Here is a 14,921-nt window from a genome sequence, read left to right as displayed (position 1 = left end):
AGGAAGGGTCCCTGTCTTTCTTCTACTTCTAGAAATATGATCTAAAACTCTCATATGCTACAAGCAAGCACAGACTGTGGCGCCGCTGCCTAGGAGCGAGCAGCACAGCTGTCGCAGACTAATACCTACCATCGTGTCCGATAACAGGGCGAAGACAAATAACTGAAAAAGGTACGTGCACTTGTTCTCGTCCTCTGCTCGTCCTCTGCATTCTACCCTACCGCTAGCTGACCCGAATGCAAGTTGCTGCGTCAACTGCAGCCACATATCACCCTAGTGCACGCTAACGCCTAGCCGTGGGCACTAAAATATGAACATGGCCGTCGAGAAACCTAGCGGGTCAGGAGGATATTCAGTACCACATTAGAGTATTCGGATATCGACGAACTTGCGATCACAAATTCTGCGAGAATATTGTCTGCCGCAGACAAGCGAACCGTCTTCGCATGCTCAAGCACTCGACATGGCTGCGGGCTTTGCTCGTGTACTGTTGGTACTCTTTGCTGTACGCACTTGCAATCTATCCTGCGGTCTGCACTCTGTGGCCAATGGCATTCCCCATGAGCTTGGTGCTCTGCACCATGCGTGTGGTCGCCTTTACTCCACAGATATATAATCCTCCAATCTCCCATCCTTCTGAGCCGGCGAGATATCGGTCACTTTTCATTCCGAACCAGCACCATGTCCGCTTCTTATATTCCGTCTGCCTCGGCTTCTCCTTCTAGACCTGCCAGCCCGGTCAGCGTGAGCTCGGCTCCCCCATCACCAACGCCGTCTATCACGATCTCACTCCCCGTGTGGAACGCTACGTTCCCTGCGTGGAAGTCTCCGCTGCCGTCATGGAAGCGTCCCGCCTCGACGATGAGCAGGAACCAAAAGGTCCTCATCGGCATTCAAGTCTTTATTGTTGTGTACCTTCTCTCGCTACTCGCCAAATTCCACTACTACGGCGCAATTTCACGGGACAAGCTGTTTTCCCTCGAGATTCCTCTCGGCGGGTCGGCTGGGCCAGGACCAAACGAGGATGTACCTTTGATCGACATTGAACAACTGAAGGGCAATTCCGAATATCCGTTGAACGTTTTCTTGGTCAACACTCCAAACTATCATTTCGAAGTTTTCGTGCCTGTTATTGAGGCGTTTAAGCGAATTGACAACATCAACGTCACTCTCTTCTCGACCGAAGACGGCATGAACAAGTGGGGTCTTCGCAATGCCATTGAGATCGAAGTGAGTCTTACAAATATGCATGTACGGCACATACTAATATCATCTAGCGCGACGGTCTAACGCTCCTCGACGCCGGAGACACGCCTGTGGATGAAGTTGGAGTCAACCCAGACTTTATTTTCCTCACCACCTGCCCCGAGGACATGCGCATGCTCGGCAAGTCCCTCCACGTTGCGCTCGCTCAAGGCGCCCATGTCATGTGCATCGTCCACCAAGCTCATCTCTGGGACTACCGCAAGGTTGATCAGTACGCCAACGAGATTGCGTTCATGCGACCATGGGTTGAGCGCGGGCAATGGCATTTCGCCGCGCTCTCGCGACACGTGCATACCTATATCCGGTCCAACTTCCCACAATACCTCGAGACCCCTCAGCGTGAGTACCGACCGCTTTTATTCCATCCGGTATTCAACTATAGCGTGCCCGAGAATCTCGACTTTAATTCCGCTACTCCTTTTGCAATTATTCCCGGCAAGTTCGAGTCCGAGCGACGCAACTACGATTCCATCTTCACGGAATACGGCAAACTCAAGTGCGACATAAGTCTCCGCCTTGTAGGATCCGGCCGCGTCCCAAAAATCGCAGACGGCCTGAATCACAGGATCGGATTCATCACGAACCTCAACTTTTTTGAGTTCTTCCACGAAATGTCCAAGGGTGTCGCCATTATCCCGACTCTTGGAAACGAGCATTATTTGAAGTCTCAGGCCTCGTCTACGGTTGCTACATCGATCATCGCCGGCACTCCGTTGATCGCTTCGCAGGAGTTCCTTGTTGCTCACTCACAAATTCCGATTGAGGCAGTCTGGCTTCAAGGCGAGCACGAGACCGAATTACAAGTGTTGCAGCGGATCGGACATTTACCTTCGTCGGCATGGCAGCAAAAGAAAGACACAGTTGAGCGGTTGCGGTGGAGTTTGATCCATGAGAATGTTGCGCGCACTGAGCGCATGCTAAATGCCATTGGCTCCAAATATCGTCCTGTCGACATAGCATCTTCGTCTTCTTAGTACCTCAAAGGTGTTTCGGTTGTGGCTTTTTTTGTCGTTATCTTGGTTTGTGGGGGCCGCGGAGTTGTGATGTCTTTGGTTCCAAAAGTTTGTATTTTCGTCTGGCGTTGCTAGCTTTCATCTGTATATTATTCATACCATAGACAATACTATATCTGCAGCTAGGGACTTGTTGTCTGCATTTTCTGTGACTTTGCGTAACTAATGCGACTGCTCGCAGCGTCTTACTGCATTCAGATCTTTCATTGCATACCTTGAGCACGTTTGTCTCTCGCGAATAGAGTTGGACCGGAATGACATCAGCAACATCCACACACCTTCTAGTGCTCTCTACACGACATATGCACGGTAACACGGCAGCCTATGAGACCTGCGTGATCGTCGGTGGCGGCCACATAGTCGGTCTCCGACAGCCGTCATCTTGTTAGCGAGATTAAGGTTTGTATGCATCAAGACAGTAAAACCTTATTGTTGAGAGGGTGCTTAGCACGTGCTGCCAAGCAATTGAGTTTAGACATGCAGCCCGGCACGTGAGGCGCAGCAAACACTACTGCCCACCGCGAACACAGTAAGTTGCGATCATCTCCGAGCCCGACAATCAACAACTATCTAACGTCTTTTGGTTCAATCACTCATCTCCGTGGGATATGGGATGTACTGTAACCGTGCCGTCTGCTTTGACTATCTCGTGATTGGCGACTTTAAAGTGAAGGATAAGGCTAGTGTGAACGACAGCTGTAGAATGACGGTAACGATGACATTCAAAGTGACATGTGTGAACGCGCATTATGGATGCGACAGTTTCGGTTTTATCCCCAGGTGTATGTACAGGACGGGCTTGCAGCAAACTGAAACTTTTGTTGACCCGAGCCCGGCTAAGAGAACAAATATGCCCGTATCGCTACGTGACTCCCAACGGCCGGCACAAAAATACGAGCCCAGGTTCATGTTAATGGGGTTGGCATCGAGCGAAAAATTGAATATTGCCAGAGACGCAGTTGCGCAAATGGAATGAATTTGAACTTTTAGAATTGGACGTCAGCGTCTAGCAAGTAACAATTATTGATAGCTATTACATAAGCGAGATACTGATTGCGTCGCGGCAGCAGCACCCGACTCTATCGCTATCAAGTCGTCTAAGGTTGAGAAAATTTTCTTCAGTATCAGCGGATAGCTGCGGCGGACCTATTACATTGCAGATTAAGGAAATCGTAGAGAAGCATGGACGGAACAGCTCTGTCAGTCAGCTAAAATCCACTTGCACCTGCCCGGGTGCATATACAGCGGCACGCCATCGGCACGGGTCCGGGTCGAATAAAGTCTTGCATGGGCAGGCGAATGGAAAAAGCAATGATCCTGGACATGTGGTCTTTAAACTCTATTTTCAATTTACAATTCGTGTTGCCCCACCGCCCAAAGCGGTCTATCGCGAGCAGAGCTAACCATCCGATTAGGCATATCATTGCGATATGACCATCAAATGGCAACGCACGTTTCACACCTTCGAAGAACGAACTGAGGATGAGGATACGGCCGAAGCAGTGTTGCCGAGCCAAGCTGTTCTCGCTTTTAACTATCTTCTCGCCGTTGGTGTGCAATTGGGAATAAAATGTGGATACGATAGCGCAAAATAATGCAATGCGCAATTCTCGATGGTAGGAAAGTCTGAGATGTCCGAGATTTCAATTTTGAACGTGCTAGATTGCCCGAAACAAACTTAGCCCACTAGCGGCAGATCGGCGATCGAGCTAACTTAGCGCCGTCATGCAGTTCGAAAGTCGTCCGGAACAAGTGAAGCGAATCGTGGGCGTTGTATTACATGCATGTTGAGCGAGTAATCGTACGCTACTTGCTACAAGCGAGGGACGACTGATTAATGAGGTGAGTTATAATCGTGGTAGCTCCAGTTATAAGGTGCATGCTAGGAGAATTTTGCTTGACTAAAGGACGATCTACTGAATTAGCCTGCACTTATGACACGGAAGGGATAGAGGTCAATTTGGTCGACTCTCTGAAGTCTTGTACGAATGATAGCTAAGACTTTAGACTCCCGGGCCGTAATTTGCCATTCATACCCGCACGGCACACTACTACGTTGTGTCTACGCTAAGCGGTACAGGGGCCTGTGCCAAACGCTAGACGCTGCAAGGCTAGTAATATTAATGCATTGCGCCATCTACTTTTTGAAAGCGTCCGATCTTGGCACCGGGAGCTTCGTCGCTAAAGGATCGGGTATATAGCAACGACATGGGGTAAGACAAAAATAGGAATTTCCAGCCGCGATGACATGCGTTATCGATCGGTTCGAAGGACCCTGTTAAATTGTTTTGTCAACTCGGCGGGATAATTCCTGTAATAGATGCATTTCACGACAAGCATTGTAGGTCTAAGGTAAAGGATAGAGCACGCGCCTGGAAGGCTAGTGTCACAAATTCACGACTGCCACAATGATTCCGCATCAGCTCGATCGTATTGTCGGCGTTCTAGAACACTAAAGCAACTCGTGTCCTCTCTCGTATCCGCATCCACCAATTCTGCAGCCAAGAACCTGCCATCCAGAAAATTCACGTGCAGCATGCACTATCCCGAGGCTTTTGCAGACAAATGCTGCCAGGTATACTTTCATATTTCAACTATATTGACCTGGACCCGGGGCCAACGGCGACGTGTCATGCGGATTGCCGGGAAAGAGGCACAGGCCGCGCCCCTTCCCGAGCAGGACTTCGTTTCGCCTGCTGCTCCGAGGAGGCTGAATTCTGGTGGACTATTTTCCCTGGGCGTGTAGCTGCCCAAAAAAGGCTCTAGGCACAAAGTGCGGCGCTCTAACCCTATGCCAGAGAGAGCGAATGAGCTAAGGAAAGAGTTCCTACGGCCAGCAGGCTGGGTCAGCAGCAAATGTTAATTAGCTAGCCTGTTCGGGAACTTTAGTGCGCACTCCAAATCGGAATCACACTTCAAGGTGTGACCGACCCTACCACAGCGTTTACTGACGATTACAAATTTTTACGTAGATGTAATCTGCCCGCATTTATGTACGATTCACCATTTGGTTCTGAGCTGTCGATAGTTACTCGGAGCAATGTTTTATCGGCACACACAAATTGAGTTACTTCAGACACGTGTAATGGGTTGCGGTAACTTTATCTAGTCTTATTTTAGGCGCTAATACAAAGTTTATGTTCAGTGCAAATGGTGTACCCTGACCCTTAGTCCCAACAACCCTGACCCTAATAAACCCTAACCCTTGCCATGTTGTAAGTAATATTGAAATCGACAGCGTATATGTGAGCATCACTTGCTTACAATTACAAGCCTCGTGAGTCCTGAACATCGACTAGCGGATCCGCGCGATATCTCTTCCTCACATTTTCTTGACTTGCTCTAGAGCGATTTGATTGTCTTGGCATATTTGCGACAAAAAGTTGAGAAACAGTCAATTGGGTTTATGATTGCACGTTCTAGTAGGATGTATCATACTGCTGGCACTGTTATTTTCGGCTGACGGAAGGGGAAGCCTACAAACAACACGAGATTTAATCATACTATTCCTAATATGGCAGTTATAATGCCTAATCGGATATAGTGTATTATAGCTTAAACGTTACATAACCTTAAACCTAATACCACCACCGCCATAAGTCAACTCTTCCATAGTTAAGAGCCTATAAGTACCGCTCAAACTAGTACCTGCCATGTTTTCTGCAATTTTCAATCTAAATTAAAAAAAGCTGCCATTCACTATAAAGAAGTTATTAATAAACAACATGATTGATTTATCTGTTTGAAGTGGTTGTGGTTGTGGTATTTAGGCTTGCGAATTGTCTGGTACTTTTGTCGCGACTAAGCTGGAGGCACCATATCGGAAAGGTTCACGCACATTTTTCACGAGGACTGTATTGTGAGGTCTGGAGTAAAACGATGGCTGTTAATATTAAGGCTGGTTTAGTCGGCAGAACTTATTACATTGAGATTATTTGAGGGTCTTCACCAGAAATCGTATTTAGTAAATAACAATGACAGTCAATTCGAATGCCGTTCAAAGGCAGGATCGATGCGGTGCACTGTCCAACCCGCCGATGCATGGCTCTTATGCATCCAGACACATGTCCATCCATTTCCCTGGACTCTCGGAGTTGGCCTGCGCCGGCCCGCCACCAGCCCCTACTTCTCTGGCCAATCTTATCTTTGCCTCTTCCTTCGGCCGAGACGAAAATTTTGAATATTTGGCTCGTTTCCTCGCGTCTGGTCGATGCATGGGCTGGCTCTTGTCGTCAATGCATGTCCTTGGCAGTATTCGTCTTGTCCACTTATGAGAACAACGGACGTTTCTTTATGTTCTGTCCACCACCTATTATCTTGCGAGGCATTATCCTGGCCATGAATGCCTTTATCTTTACTTCCCGGGTATCGAAATGGATACTCAAGGGTAAAATGCAGGAGAAAAAAGGTTTTTCATCAGTAGTCTTATTTTGCATTGTTTCTTCAACCGAACAATTGCCGAGGGCGTCAGCACCATCATCACCGGGGCACGCCGTCATTTTGACAGATTCGGGTCGGATTCGCGACCGTACCATGTACATGAACCCTGCGCTTTCAATAGACCGTTTGGTCCTCTGTCAATCACTCGAGATACCGACTTCCGTCTCCGACCGTAAATAACACACTTCCGTATGCTCCTCGCCCCATCTCAAGGGTGTTTCGTACTCATAGTCTTCGTCGGCTACACCATTTGCCGAATTGAGTTCTTGCCTGCTTATTCTGGCGGTCTGCTCGTTGTCCCAACCACTCGCACTAGCCGCTCCGGCACCAATTCGTCAGGACCAAGCCCCAATCTATGGGCACCTCTTCGACTTGTTGGACTGCCGTTGTTCATCGTTGAGAATGGACAGTACAGATAATATGACGAAATAATGGAAATATTTGGTTTCTCATAAATTACCACAAGTTAGTTCAGTGTTGAGACACGTTCGACAGTGCATGCGACGTGATATTGTCTTCCGTAATACCAGACACTAAATTGAGGCTGGACAAGTTAAGCTGCGACAATTAAGAACAAGGTGACAAAACGAGGTCTGACAGAATAGTCCGGAAACCCGATTGCTTGATCGGGTCGCACAGAACTTTTGAGACAAATTTCCAAGCTATCGATTTAGCAGCAGCCCAATTTTATTAGGGTAGCTCTCAGTAAGTGCTATCTTGTCTCCAAGTCCCAATTGTATTCTCCGCCGTACGAGATTTCGTTGCAAATTTACCTTAACGCTTCCAATTAAAACCGGCCAATCGACAGGATATGCAAACGAACACTGCGCAAGATAAGTTATCGGAACACTCACAGTTAGAAATGCGCTCGACGAGGCGGACGACGGCCACCGGCAGCCAGCCGATGCCCAGCCGATGCCATGACGATTCCATACCCTCGGACCAGCGGATGGCCGGTATCCGGATTTGAATAGTATGGCCCGTCAGTGATATCAAACTGATGACGTCAGGACGTCAGAATAAATGACTAAATCCGGAAGTCGTACATAGCTCCAGGACAAGAGCGATCGTTGGTATGTCTTCCTTGGGCACTTTTCCTGCGTATGCAAGTAGAGTATACTCTAAAAGTATAGTCTCTCTGTCGCTGCAGCCAACCAGATACCACATCATGTTATTCCAAATACTGATCAATAGAAGAACGCGTCAATGTCTTACAATTCAAACCTGCATTAGTCTATTCAAAACCTAATGCAGAAGTCCAATTGAGTCAGCATGTCTCATGCATTTCCGCAAAAGGACTGGAATGTTTCAGAGCGACAAGGACAGCTTGCTGCATCAGGATTAACCTAGCGGATAATACCGTCTGCAGTTGCCAACTTAACTGTTTGATCTGCCGGAGATATCATATATCGCTCAGTTGTCTTACATAGCTACCAATTAAGCCATGCGGACGATCACACAAACGAAGCACGCGCTGGTACCGTCGCGATTAGAGGCTCACATTTAAACTCTCGGAATCCAAGCTTTCGTCTGCAATGCCACTCACGCATTCCTCCTGATGTGTTAACATTCCAAGTCGGTCGGACACTTTAGAGTGTGAGTGTGAAAAGCTTGAGCAGTGTTGAGCGGGCCGCGATTGTTTGCTATGTTAATCGTTCATTTGGGTGGTTTGTTGACAATGCCGATTTAGACTTTTTGGCGCACGCCAAAAGAGCAACCAACGGCCGCCGGCAAGCAGCACGAATCGGCCGCGACATTAGGAAATTCATGAACTCAGAATATGTTTTATCGACTTACGGGTGAGTTCATTTTGCGAATGGAACTTGCTTCTTTCGATCCAATGAAGTTACATGCCTCTCGGGAGAATTTTCTGGCTACTATATTATACATTAAAATTTACCTAAGTACAGAATATCCAAACCTCGCCAGTCCAGTAGACACTGGAAGTCGACCAAATTATTCTTATAATACATATGAGCCATTCTAAATCCATCCATGATTCATTCATCTACACGAAATCCATAAATTCCTCATACTGAAATATCGAACCCTGATCGTGTACCTGTGCTTGACCACCTTGCACATCGGCGCCCATGAATCTGTCAGTCATGCCATTCTGAGCAGTGCTGGTAGTTCCAAACACTTCGGACAGCATTTTCGAGTTGTATACTTCAAATTCGCGACGAGCGGCCATCATGTCAACGTCCTTCGCCGGCGGTTGCAGGCTTTCCCACATCGGTATCATGTTGGCCGCTGATTGTTGTTGTTGGAGTTGTGGCGGGTACATGCAGGAGACATACGGCGCTTGTTCTGGAACCTCTGGCGACCGATGGAAATGTTGTTGGACGTGCAATGGATGTGAATCGGGGTAAGCAGTCATGCCACGTCCAGACAATAGCCCAGAAAATCCACTTATGTCAAATGGCACATCGCCTAACAGATCCTGCAAGTCGCCGACTACAGGCGCCGCAGAGTCGACACGTGGCATGTCGGAGCTGCCGGGAATGGACATCTGCATGGCCATTTTCTCCGACTCCCCGAGTACTCTGATAAAACGATCCAGTACCTCTGCGCATCGTTTCGCAAATGCCCATGACCGGGATCCCGCCATCAAACACCGTTCTGCCGTCTCTAGCGACGCCATGATAGCTCGAGTAGACAGCAGTTGCAGACGATATTCCTTACATGAGAAGTGTGCCCACAGTAAGGTTAGTGCGGCCGTGAATACCCCACGGCATGCAGTGAATGTTGGCGGATTGGTAAACGTGCTATATAGTATTGTGTATAGTTCAATTGCCGTCGATGCGCTGTTCGCGCAAATAGTAGCAGCTGAAATGGATGGTACCGGGAATACCGGCGAAGGTCTGTACAGAAGCATTAAGTGTTCGTGATATTCAATCTCAACGCGCATCCTTGTGCGGTCGGGCGCAATTGTGATCCGCGGAACACTGGTCATCCACGCATCCAGACTCCGATGTAGCTCCTCAAGCAACGACTCGTCGGGTCGCGGCGACACCCACTGCGCAGTATGATGCACTAAAAGTAAGATTCTGGTAGCCAGCTGTCGCAACTTCACCATGTGCAAAGCAATTGACACATCTGAGAGTGGTGGGTTTCCACTCGTCATATCGCCTGTCATGTCCGGATCATTGCCGAGGTCGAGATAATGAGCAACGTCGATGTCTCGATCATGCAATGTGATTGGTCGGCCCAAAATTGTGGATAGTACACGATCCAAGGAATATATGGCCCAAAACACTCTTTTTCGAGTTTCCTGATTGATAAGATTCAAATTTCTTGCTGACGACTGGCGATGGAATCCTAGAGCAACAGAAATCCGTATTGCCGCCCCAACAGCATGCCAAGCGGACGCGCCCTCGGGGTCGTAGAAGGAGTAGAGCGCTAGAAGCAACAAAGTGCGTAGAGCGCGAATATTATCTTTCATCAGTGCGATTTGGGCAGAGCCAGTGGCGAGAGCAAAATATCCTCGCTGCTTATCCCGCGCCCCCAGCGCTGCAGCGCCAATCGCACACATCATGAAAAGAGTCATCCGCCATCCAGGAATTTCGCGAAGCACCTGCATTTTATCTGCGTCATACGACTGTCGTAAATAGACCATAAACGTGTTACTGTTAAGAATGGGATAAAACAAAATCTCTTCGAATCCTGCTCGAACGAGCTTCATAGCCTCCTCGTACGGTGGCCAAAAGTCGTCCCCTAGTTCGGGACTTAACGGCGGAACCAGGTGATCGTACTTCTTCTCATCTCCATCTGGCTTTATCTCCTCGGCAGCTGGCGACTTTGTATAAGACGACCTTATCTCCGCTGCTGTTGTTGTGAGCGGCCGCTGTAGACCCATTTCCTTGATAATGAGATTCAGGGTCGACGCTACTGCAAGACCAGAAGACGATCCAATGAACCGTGGTTCAGCGGGCGCATCTACCGTGACACTCTGTTCGGCCGCACTGCCAAGCGACAAAAACCCGACATGGACAGCCAGCTCATCCAGCGTCTCGGCCGGATTTCTAAATGCTTCGTAGTAATAATGCTCCGGGCCAACCCGATAGCGCTGAGGTGCTCTGCTGCACACCTGCAGCGATGGTTTGGATTGTGCGGTCGACAATAGGACATTAGATCCCGTCGGGACATCGGTAATGTCTAGGTGGGGGAACTGGTCGTGAATAGTTCGTTCCAGCCATGAAACACGCTCTTCTAGCGCAGTGACATAGCAATGTGGGTACAGCACCGCGCCGGACCGGCTGTTCACATACTGGCATGGTACCGACGCCTTGATACATGCCGAGCATTCTGGATATTTTCCATCGCACTGTCACAGTTAGTCATGTTCGATCAGGGGCAACAAATCTAAATACCTGCCTTTGTCCGTCGCTTATGACATCGCTCACAAGCCTGGATGGTCCTCCTTGCCGAAGACGCACGTACGTGCCTCGGCTGCTGCACCTGTGGGTCACGGTGAGTCCGCTCTACTGTTGCGTGCTTCTGATGGGACCGTGTCGGTGTTACTCGGAAAACATGTATCTGGTCTTTCACATGCGCACTATTGGATTTTGAAACCATGAGGGGCGAGGCAGATTCGAAGGAACCGGCGCTGAACGGGGAAGGGACTGTCGGCTCTGATGACGAGGAAGCGGAATTTGAATGTGACAGCAGCGACGGCGATGGGGATAGCTGCACCGATTGAGAGTCTGTAGACGTAGACGACGAGGCAGACAAGACAGGCGTTGACGAGGTTGACCGAGAAAGAAGAGTCGCAGCCACCGATGGAAGGGGTCCACTAGGCTCCATTTTCGGGAAAAACCAAAGTGACTGACCCTATTATTGAGTGCACCTGCAACATACCATAAGAAAGACGAATATGGCCGAGCTATCAGGATAAGAGAGCAAAGCAGCACGCGTTATTCGATCTCGTGATACCTGCAAGTTGAACTTGGGCTGCACCGAAGTTGTGTGGAGACAATCAAAGTTGGGGCAAATCCGCCCAGCATCAGCGCATTTGCATATCGTTTGCTTCTCACTAGGCCGAATCGACCAACCAACCAGCTCAGATATCCTCCGTCACCATCATGCATTATGATTTATCCTTCTTTACAGAGTTCCGTCTTATATATGCCCGAGCCTTCGAAAAGGTCAAACTGGATCAACCTGCCTAGCATTGCGCGGTTCCATATGACGCTGCTATTTTGGAGATCGTCTTCGGCCAGTTATCTATTCACGGCGTCTATCCGACGAACATCCCGGGAGATGTCAGGCATAGCCCTAACCCAATTTTGAAGATATTCACCCAAAATACTATAGGCGAAAGAAAACTGAACAGATAACAGAAGCTCAATAATTAATGATCTCTAATTCTCAAAATGATACTCTATGTACATATTATAGCCGTTACAAAATGCAGACTTAGTAAAATTAAACTTTTGACTCCCAAAACACGCCATCAAAATCAACAAAATGCATTAAAAATTAATGATCGTAATGACAACATCTAATCGTACAGTCGCGGCCAGATTTCAAACGGCAGTTGCTTCTTTGGCCATTCGAACCACGGCTCCCAGTCCTTCCCCAGCAATCTCACGATAGCGCGAATATCCTTCCGCGTGGTCAGGTCCGGCCACCACTTTGGCCCAATGGCAAGACGCAGGACAGTCAGGAAATGAATATGGACCACGAGCGCAATCGAATCGCGACCTCGTAGACGCGTTATAAATTCGTTACTGCATCTGAACGGCCACGCTAACAGGTATCGTACACTTCCTCCCCCAACCATCTGTCCGAATTCTGTGCTCTGGAACGTGATCAATTGCTCAAGGAGCTTAATCGGTTCATTGTATACCTCTGCCGACTCTGGATAGTTCTCTTCGATTCTATCAGACAAGTATTTCAACTTTCGCTCCCCGAGTGGGAGGATAGTCCAGTTAAGGTTCCACTGCGAGAAAATATCCGACTCAACATCCAGCATCCGCCATTCCATCAGAACGGCGCCAATACCTTTATGTAACGGAATCCATCTATCAATAGATATAATTTGTGGTTCGCTGCTCTTCATTTTCTGTTGGTGAGCTGCCGGTCGAGACGGCGAGTCGGCGTCGCCCTCTTTTACAGAACCAGCATCTACTGCGGCATCGTCCTCTTCCGGATTGTTCTCCTCCTGGTAGGCAAATGCGTCTATGGACAGCAGAACTGACGCGAAAAGTGCTGCTTGTAGATGTTCATGTGAGCGCTGCTCGTTAATGGCGGATCTGAACGCCTCTAATGCTCGTTGTCGGTAATAGACGCCCAAAGCTTCGTGCTCTTGTCTCTTGGCCGTGTTTATCTCCTTGTCTTGTGCATCGTTGATCGGCGTCTTCGTAGCAAGAATATGCGTAGCCGCGAGTGCAAAAATAGAATACATCAAGAAGGGGAACCTGCAAGCGACGAGAGGGACTGTTTTGCTCCAAATACTGATATTCTCGGCACTCTGCATGTTTGATAGAGAATGTGACGTGTGGACAACGTAGTGCATCAAAAGCGACAAGTGCTGCATGTTAAGATCTGGTGATACAATAGTACTGTGAGAGGACCCTGGCGTAATTCCTGCAAATGGTCCAGGTCCCGACGAGAATCCGTACTCGAGTACTTCTTTGGCGTATTCACAGTTGGCTCCATGCTTTACGCAATTGCGGCATTTGGGACGAACTTCATCGCACTGTAATCTTTTAGCACAAGCCGTGGTCGTACACAAGTCTACCAAACCTTTATTTTCCGCTTCTTGCAGACAAGACAGCCATTTCGTGACTTATAATGCATCTTCTTCTTAGGCGGCCCATCTGAACTTGACGCTACCACAGATGCCGATCGCGAATGACCAATCCTGTCGGTGTCGGCCACGGCATTCGATATTTGACTGCCTGATGCAACTGGCGCACTAGAAGGCGATAGTTGTTGACCCTGAAGATGAGGAGGAGGCAGATGGGGAACTATTTGCGGGGTCACATAACCATAGTGACTATGATCCTCGTGTGTACGCGTTGCTGGCAGATATGAATGCCCAGAAGTCGTGATGGTGTGAGAACCGTGATGCCCGGGGGAGACAACTGTAGTGGTGGGGCTTCTGACCATGGATGCATTGTCAACAGCCGCGGTAGGATAGGATGATAGAATCGGCGGCAGAGTCAACGCTGTCTGAGCCTATAATATACATTAACAACTCAACAATCGATTTCAAGCTCTTGAACCTACCTTTTGCGGTGGTTGCAGAACAGGTCCGAGTTGGAATGGCCCCCTCAACTGCGGTACCTCTTGCAAATCTGATGACGGCGACCCAACGTGCACGTGAGAACGCAATTCCGGAGGCTGCGTTATTCCCAGGTATACTTCATGTTGATGTGGCGGCCGCTGTATCCGCTGAGGTGGCACTTGCTGAGGGTAATAAGGATTTGGCTGCCAGGACAATGTCGGTGCGGCCGGTGCTACCGGCGTTTGATGCTGCAAATACCCCGATCGATGAGCTTGGGACGAGTCACGACTTCCCAGACCAGACATGGCCGGACTTGTGCCGTTCCCACTCATAATATCGGCCAGGCATTCACTGTCAACAATATCCCGGTTCACGAATTACCAAGGGTTCGTTTTGGCGACGGAGCAATCGCACAGCTCTGCTGCTGCTTCTCAATTCATGCACAAATTTGTTGTGAGCATAAGCCTTGACGAATATTTCCTATTGCGTTCGTAGCAAAGTAAAGAGCGCCTAGCACCGATGTCATAGTGGTGTGTGTATGTACCCACTAGGCTAGCGTGAGCGTGGACAACAGTTCGCCGTTATTATTTGTCCCCGGAACCTAAACCTGCTACCAAACTACAAGTGCGGCTCGACGCAAATAGAGTTAGGCACGCAGCCTAATCGGGCCTAGGTGTTTTTTTCGTATAATCGACCGTGGGCTGTGGCTCAGTATGAATTGTTTTATGTTTCGTAATGTTACATATTTGAGTCACTGAGGGAGATGTTCAGTTGTAATATACAGAAGTTGTGACATACAGCTCACATGCCAGATTATTCACCTCGATTTCGCTTGATCGGACACTCTACCCTTCCTTTCTATAGGAAAGTACAAGCACTGCAAATGCTTGCGCAATCCAAGGTCAAGCTTACCATTGAGACGTCGTTTACTACTGTCTGTCTTGAAAACGTGAAAGCTGACCACAGCA

The 14,921-nt window shown here is 48.6% G+C and overlaps 3 protein-coding genes across 3 annotated transcripts; 1 reads left to right on the top strand and 2 right to left on the bottom strand.

Annotated features, from left to right (window-relative positions):
- Nucleotides 1–681: 681 nt before the first annotated feature.
- POJ06DRAFT_275376 (uncharacterized protein) lies at nucleotides 682–2,406 on the top strand (the record flags this gene model as incomplete). The annotated part of the gene is made up of 2 exons (XM_056189644.1): nucleotides 682–1,230; nucleotides 1,278–2,406. 2 exons carry the CDS (start codon nucleotides 682–684, stop codon nucleotides 2,238–2,240), a joined length of 1,512 nt encoding a protein of 503 aa, XP_056043710.1. The 3' UTR covers nucleotides 2,241–2,406.
- A 6,321-nt stretch (nucleotides 2,407–8,727) lies between these two features.
- On the bottom strand, nucleotides 8,728–11,525 carry POJ06DRAFT_267855 (fungal-specific transcription factor domain-containing protein; the record flags this gene model as incomplete). Its single annotated transcript, XM_056189267.1, has 2 exons — nucleotides 8,728–11,046; nucleotides 11,163–11,525. The coding sequence occupies 2 exons, from the start codon at nucleotides 11,523–11,525 to the stop codon at nucleotides 8,728–8,730; spliced, it is 2,682 nt and encodes an 893-aa protein (XP_056043709.1).
- A 509-nt stretch (nucleotides 11,526–12,034) lies between these two features.
- On the bottom strand, nucleotides 12,035–14,494 carry POJ06DRAFT_252181 (uncharacterized protein). Its single transcript, XM_056187492.1, has 3 exons — nucleotides 13,956–14,494; nucleotides 13,470–13,904; nucleotides 12,035–13,422 (listed from the first exon to the last, which is right to left on the bottom strand). Exons 1-3 carry the CDS (start codon nucleotides 14,283–14,285, stop codon nucleotides 12,223–12,225), a joined length of 1,965 nt encoding a protein of 654 aa, XP_056043708.1. The 5' UTR covers nucleotides 14,286–14,494; the 3' UTR covers nucleotides 12,035–12,222.
- Between the last annotated feature and the right edge of the window lie 427 nt (nucleotides 14,495–14,921).

This window comes from Lipomyces tetrasporus (assembly GCF_029532465.1).
Source record: "Lipomyces tetrasporus strain NRRL Y-64009 chromosome Unknown POJ06scaffold_5, whole genome shotgun sequence".
Taxonomy (NCBI): Eukaryota; Fungi; Ascomycota; class Lipomycetes; order Lipomycetales; family Lipomycetaceae; genus Lipomyces; species Lipomyces tetrasporus.
The sequence above is the reverse complement of the archived record's forward strand: the minus strand, read 5'-3'. Positions and strand labels throughout refer to the sequence as shown.

What these genes read in the sequence shown, in the direction of transcription:
- POJ06DRAFT_252181 (XM_056187492.1), bottom strand. Translation starts at nt 14,285, where the DNA reads ATGAGTGGGAACGGCACAAGTCCGGCCATGTCTGGTCTGGGAAGTCGT. An exon ending in TTCTGCAACCACCGCAAAAG is followed by an intron (nt 13,905 to 13,955) that starts GTAGGTTCAAGA and finishes TGTATATTATAG; the next exon opens with GCTCAGACAGCGTTGACTCT. An exon ending in GCAAGAAGCGGAAAATAAAG is followed by an intron (nt 13,423 to 13,469) that starts GTTTGGTAGACT and finishes AAAAGATTACAG; the next exon opens with TGCGATGAAGTTCGTCCCAA.